Raw genomic sequence first — 6,690 nt, forward strand, 5'->3', positions numbered from 1 at the left:
CCCTTCTTTTTCCTCTCTTTTCCTATTTTTTTTTTTCTTTCTTTTTGTTTTCTCTCCTTTTCTGATGATCCAAAATACTATTCAACTAGTTTGATTGTCAAAATTATAAGTCTATTCATTCTAAGGGTGCTTTGGAACTAAACATGAATCATCTCCATTGTTTGCCTTTGCAGATTCCATGCTGTTGCATACCTCCAGCAAACCTGGTGGTTTGAAGTCATTGGGGAAGTTGACTTTCCCTTTCCTGCCGGGACATATAGCCTATTCTTTAGAATCCATTTGGGGCGAGCTGGCAAGAGGTTCGGTCGACGAGTCTGCAACACCGAGCATGTTCATGGGTGGGACAAAAAGCCCGTTCGGTTCCAGCTTTGGACTTCAGATGGGCAGTATGGTTCATCCCAATGTTTCCTGAAAGAACCTGCCAAATGGAGTTTTTATCATGCTGGCGATTTTACAGTTGTCAATGGCAATGTATCAACAAAAATTAAATTCTCTATGACTCAAATTGATTGCACACACACTAAAGGTGGTCTATGTTTAGATTCTGTGCTCATATACCCAAGTGAATTCAGAAAGGTAAAAGCATTTTTGAATCACTCCTTAGCTTCATAGATGTAGTGTGCATCTAATAATATATAGTGCTTAGTGCGGCGTCAGGGAGAGTAGAGAATCGAGTTTTTATATGGTTCTTTCGAGTATTAGACTTTTGTAGGAGCTGGGAGGTGATGTATATAGGTGTGTAGTTTGTCAGTTTGAAGGATGGTTCTTTTATTCATACCTCCGAACGGTACACTTAAGAATAGTTTGCGTAGAGATCTGGGGTGGAATGGAGATTTGAACTGGGCTCATATTTTTGGCTTGACCGTCTGGTTGCTCCTATTTCCAACTCTGTAAGGCTTAGCAAGTTGAGAACAGTACGCGGACCTCTCTCACCCAAGTGAGTTGGATGTATTGGTGTAGAAGTACATTGCTCTAGGTTGGTTCATTTAGCAGCTTCTGTTTGTTGCATTGCGCAGCGTCTCGGGAATGGACTGTGTTTCAACAATGGTACTCAGGGTAATTTTGTTTACAATGTAGTTTGGGAGAGTGGTTTGATAGGATTATGTTGTCCAGTTGTGGTGGTATTCAGAATCTCCTTCAATGGAGTTGGTCGTGTGTTGCAGATCAAGACCTACATCAAGGGTGTTCTTGTTGCGGATAGGCTTTTCAATTATGATCCGCCAAAAAGATGTTGCTGGATTCTTCTTCAACATGTAATGGCTAAACGTTCTTGTTTAGGGGTCTGTTGTCAGTTACTAAACTTAAAAACAAAACCAATATTGTGTTATTTGTGGCAGATTGAACTAGTCGTTCGTTTGAATGTTTTAATGACGTTGGCTCATCTTACATATTCTTATATTATTAATGGGACCCAAGTCCTAAGCAAACTAATATTGTGCTATTGTGGCAGATTGAATGAGTCGTTAGTTTGAATGTTTTCATGACATTCTTTTATCTTATCTTACATATTCTTATCTTATGAGAAATGGCACACTGATTTTTTTAATAAAAAACTCTTCTAGAAAGCAACTCTTTTCTCTCTCTTTTTTTTAATTATTTTTTTTTCCTTTCTTCAAATATATCAAACCAAAAAGATAATACTGTGTGCAATTAACATGGAACAGAAAATTAATTAAATGTCCAGTTTGAATTTGCTTGGTTTATTCAAATAACTCTAGGCACTTATTATCAAAAACCTATAGAAGATCTGTAATCCTGATAATTGAATTAATATTTAATTTGGCTCTTGAAATTTAAGATCAAATTTAAATTGATTTTTAAAATTATAATTGACTTAATTTGAATATTGAAATTCACAATAATAACATGTATTAGTTTCTGAACTAATTTCTGGGAATGGACATTGATTTTGCATATTAATTTATCAAGATTTGGGTTTCTCGTCTAAATTTCATATGACTAAAATTTATTAGATTTCCTATAAATTTGACGAAATCTCAACATCCTCACGAAGACGATAATAACAAATTCAATTTGAAAATTTTAAAACTCAGGAACAACAATCAAGCTTCTAAACTCGATCACATGGAACTTGAGCGAGAAATCCAAATCGCAGCAAGTTAATGTATCAAATCAACACGCCGTTAATGAAAATCAGCTCAAGAGCTAATGCGAATTAAAATTATAAATTCCAGGATTTAATTTAAGTCCATTAAAATTTTGAGAGTCAAATTGAGTTCCACCACAAATTTCAGGAGTCAAATTGAGTATTAACTCCTGATCATCATTTTATAAAAGTCTTTTGTAATTACTCTCCTAACCAAAACATTATAAATATATTTTTAATGTATTGGAATTTCATAATGTACTAATAAATTATTTTATTTTATTTATAGTTCGAAAATTCTTTAGAAAATGTAATTAAGGAAATGCTTCCCATCCCTCCCCTGCATTTTCCCTCCATGTAAACAGAGATTAAGGCGTATAATAACTTTTTCCTAAAGTGTGTACATAAAATTAGATGGATCAAACGTACTACGAAGTACTATATATAGCAATAGCATTGGCTCTGGGCTCTGGGCTCTGGTTGGCGCCTGGCGGAGTTCTCGGAAAACATTACTATCTGTCAGTCTTACAAATAAAATAAAATTCGCATATCAGATTCCCACACCCGTCGGTAAATTCCATACTTGCACTCGAGACAACTACCATTAGCATTGAAGCCATTTAGGTACCGGAGGGCATAATTGTACTTTCCACAGATATAATGGAAATTGTTGTAATCTATTTGGTTGGCATTGAAATTGAATGGCAGGGTTGTCGTCAGTTCGAAGGAGAAGCATAAGTATATCAGAGATAACTAGGCTGTAACTGAAGCTAAAGTAGATCTACAGCGAAGAAACCAGAAGGAAACACTTTTGAGTCTTTGAACTCTCTAAGTCTGACTCAAAACGACGCCGCATATGGAGCTGCAGATGGATTCCATGGCGGCAGCCATAGGGGTTTCTGTTCCCGTGCTTCGCTTCCTTCTGTGCTTCGTTGCCACCATTCCTCTCAGCTTCCTCTCCCGCTTCGTCCCCTATGGCTTCTCCAAGAACCTCTATTCCACCGCCGTCGGCGTCATCCTCTCCTACCTCTCCTTTGGTCTCTCCTCCAACCTCCACTTCCTGGTTCCCATGTCACTCGGCTACGCTTCCATGCTTCTCTATCGCCCCCGCTGCGGCATCCTCACCTTCTTCCTCGGATTTGGTTACCTCATTGGCTGGTAATTTCAACTCTCCCTTATTATGCTCTATTCGTTCAATTATTTTTATTTTTAATTATTTGTAATTGATTAAATGGTGTTGTGTGTAGCCATGTATATTACATGAGCGGTGATGCATGGAAGGAAGGGGGTATCGATGCCACCGGTGAGACTCACCTACCGCTAATTCCTTATTTAATGCTGTTAATTTTTCTCCTTGTTCTAACCACTGACGTTATAATAAAGCAAAATTCAAATCAAATTACAGAGGAAAAGTATCGGCTAGTACAAAAGGACCTTAGCTGGTGCCTAATAGTGTTATTAATGATGTTGTTATTGTTGTACTAGGGGCCTTGATGGTGTTGACTCTTAAAGTCATCTCTTGTGCGTTTAATTATAATGATGGATTACTGAAGGAGGAAGGTTTGCGAGAGGCTCAGAAGAAAAACCGTTTGATTAAATTGCCTTCACTAATTGAATACATTGGTTACTGCCTCTGTTGTGGCACTCACTTTGCTGGCCCGGTTTATGAAATGAAGGATTATCTCGATTGGGCAGAAGGAAAAGGGGTGCGTTTATCATTCATCACTATTGCAAAACCTTTTGCTTAGTTGATTGTGCTTCAAGGATTAAAATTTATGCTCCTTAAGTTGGTTGAAGCATTTCATTTTTCATGCTTATACCGGCTCTTGTAATTGTGATTTTAATGCTAGAGTCTTTGTTGTTTGCAGCTTTGGAGCACCGAAGCAAAAGGGCGATCTGCATCACCATATGGGGCAACCTTACGAGCTATCCTGCAAGCTGGTTTTTGCATGGCCTTGTATTTATATCTGGTGCCTTACTTTCCTCTTTCCAGGTTTAATGATCCTATATACCAAGAATGGGGATTCTGGAAACGGTTGGGTTACCAATATATGTCTGGTTTCACAGCACGCTGGAAATATTATTTCATCTGGTCGATTTCAGAGGCTACTGTGATCATTTCTGGGCTGGGTTTTAGTGGCTGGACAGAATCTACTCCGCCAAAGCCCCGCTGGGATCGCGCAAAGAATGTAGATATAATAGGTGTTGAGTTTGCCAAGAGTGCAGTCGTGTTGCCACTTGTGTGGAACATTCAAGTCAGCACCTGGCTTCGTCATTGTGAGTTTTTGCATTTTGATGATTTTCTTGCTTAGCGAACTCATTAGATATGTTAGTATCATATTGAATTCTTTCAATTTTAGGCAAACATTTTATCTTAATTAGGGTCTTGACAGCCTGATATTCTCAATTCCTGACATTGAACTGGCCATAAGACTTTATAGCGTTCTATCCACATGGTAACATTGAAATAACCTCTGTTCTTGAATTCTAACATATATTTTTGTTAATCAACAGCGAGTCTCCTTTCTCTTTCCTTTTTTCATTTTCATAAACGAGGCAATATATGATGGCGAATCAAATAGATTGTCTATTTACCTACCATTGTAACAGTTGGCTATAACACAAGTAGTAATGTTATTGTTTGTTTTTCCTCAGATGTTTATGATAGGCTTGTTCAGAATGGGAAGAAACCTGGTTTCTTTCAGTTACTTGCCACACAGACCATCAGTGCTATATGGCATGTGAGTACATTATTGTATTCAAGATTATTTTACCTTCTATATGCATTATTATCGCTTCAAGATTATAAGCTACTGGATTGGAATTGTTTGTGCATGAATTTTTCATGATGCATACATTGGAGTTCTGAGAAGAGACATTGGTTGCATATCCTTTAAATCTTGATATCATTTTTCACACTCTGGCTTTGGAAATGGATGGTAGATTTGAAGGAATACAAAGTCATTCAATTCATTACTCAAGCAGGTTGTGATGGTTGATAAGAGGCATAACCATATTTGCTAACTTCTTTTGGTCTATTCATTCACAAAATTTTCCTTTAAAGAAGATAAATAAATGAATTGCTGAGTCCATGTCCTAACTCCTAAGTTTGAAGGTCTCATTTTAAAAAATAAATGAATGAATAATAATCTTCTTTAAAGAAGATAAAAAATATTAACATATGGACTTTGTTATTTCAGGGATTATATCCTGGTTACATCATATTCTTCGTTCAGTCAGCATTGATGATTGCTGGTTCCCGAGGTATAAATTGGATTTAACTAATTTTCTTTTCTTACTTCGCTTCAGGTAGTTGACTCGTGTTTCTTTCTTTCTTTCTTTCTTTTTGTGCAGTCATTTACAGATGGCAGCAAGCAGTGCCTTCAGCAATTAAGAATGTGTTGGTGTTCATCAATTTTGCCTATACACTTTTGGTTCTGAACTACTCGTGTATTGGTTTCATGGTTTGTCTTCTCTCTTTCTCTCTCTTCTGCACACAAATTCAATCACATACATGCATGTGCAATTTGAATGCTCACACAGTCACACTCATGTGAATACATCATTTATCTAAGTCATAATATTATAAATTTTTGTTTGCTGATTTTCTTTTTGTGTATAAAATAGGTATTAAGTCTGCATGAAACTCTGGCATCATTCAGAAGTGTGCACTTTGTTGGAACTGTTGTTCCTATTGCCATGATTCTTCTTGGATCCATAATCAAGCCTGGAAAACCTGTCAGATCCAAAGGTCGGAAGGAGCAGTGAGGCAGTAAGAGCAGTTTTCTGTGGATTTTTTACATCAAATTAGGGATTAGCTTTTGGCAGTCGTCTCCTCTGTTATTTAATGTTTTGTAACATCTCATTTGCTCTTGAAGTGGTTGAACCTATTTACACTTTTGGCTTTGGCATTGAATTGTATCATCAGAGCAGAGTGTTGGGTATACTTTTTTACATGGTCATAAATAACTGAACAGTGGGGCTAATTATTGAAGAAACTGATGAGAAATATAAAAACCAAATTTTACTGTTGTGGTTGTATTGTGACATCTCTGGTTTCTGTGTTCTTTTTAGTTTTCCACCCTTAACTATCTTGGCAGTATGTAGTTCCTTTATCGCAAACATAACCATTGGAAGTCAACTATCCATCCTATACCAATATGTTGAGTATTCTCGATGAAAAATTCGTGTGCATACGTTTAAAGTGATTTAAAAGAACATTCATAGTCATTCATTCTTTAATTTTTATATAACTTAAATATTTGTCAATAAAAAAAAGAGCAGATACAGATGTTTATGAAGTATACATTTGCCTAATCAAAGAAGAAAACATGTCAATAGGGCGAAAGTTGGAATTATGAAAGCTTCTATGTGTCTCTTTGCGTGTGCAGTATGCTGCATGCAAAAGGGTTCCAACTCTAAGTATATTCAAAAAGTTTACGGCTGTAATTAATCTGTAAACATGTGAATTAGTTGAAAACATCAAAGAAAATGTTAACAAAACACCTGATAAGTTGACAGTTATTATTTTCTACTTTCTGGCTTTAGGATCTAAATCTATTAATCTTCTGCTGGGTTTTGAT

General features: G+C 36.5%; 2 protein-coding genes across 4 annotated transcripts in view; both read left to right on the top strand.

The window, feature by feature from the left end:
- Nucleotides 1–1,473, top strand: part of LOC107642966 (F-box protein PP2-A12) — a 3,471-nt gene extending 1,998 nt beyond the window's left edge. The window contains exon 3 of the mRNA XM_016346488.2: nt 174–1,473. Within this exon, the coding sequence (XP_016201974.1) occupies nt 174–612 (439 nt within the window). The 3' untranslated portion in view covers nt 613–1,473. The remainder of the gene's footprint in view (nt 1–173) is intronic.
- LOC107642965 (lysophospholipid acyltransferase 1) lies at nt 2,562–6,154 on the top strand. 3 transcript variants are annotated; one of them, XM_016346487.2, is made up of 9 exons: nt 2,562–2,731; nt 2,816–3,265; nt 3,355–3,410; nt 3,593–3,813; nt 3,976–4,384; nt 4,763–4,848; nt 5,308–5,371; nt 5,462–5,571; nt 5,735–5,875. In XM_016346487.2, exons 2-9 carry the CDS (start codon nt 2,964–2,966, stop codon nt 5,873–5,875), a joined length of 1,389 nt encoding a protein of 462 aa, XP_016201973.1. In that variant the 5' UTR covers nt 2,562–2,731; nt 2,816–2,963. The 3 variants fall into 3 exon arrangements, with proteins under 3 accessions (XP_016201973.1, XP_020978728.1, XP_020978729.1); XM_021123070.1 differs by having other exon boundaries at nt 2,586–2,677; XM_021123069.1 differs by having other exon boundaries at nt 2,570–3,265; nt 5,735–6,154.

The sequence above is a fragment of the Arachis ipaensis genome, chromosome B05, assembly GCF_000816755.2.
Source record: "Arachis ipaensis cultivar K30076 chromosome B05, Araip1.1, whole genome shotgun sequence".
Classification (NCBI taxonomy): domain Eukaryota; kingdom Viridiplantae; phylum Streptophyta; class Magnoliopsida; order Fabales; family Fabaceae; genus Arachis; species Arachis ipaensis.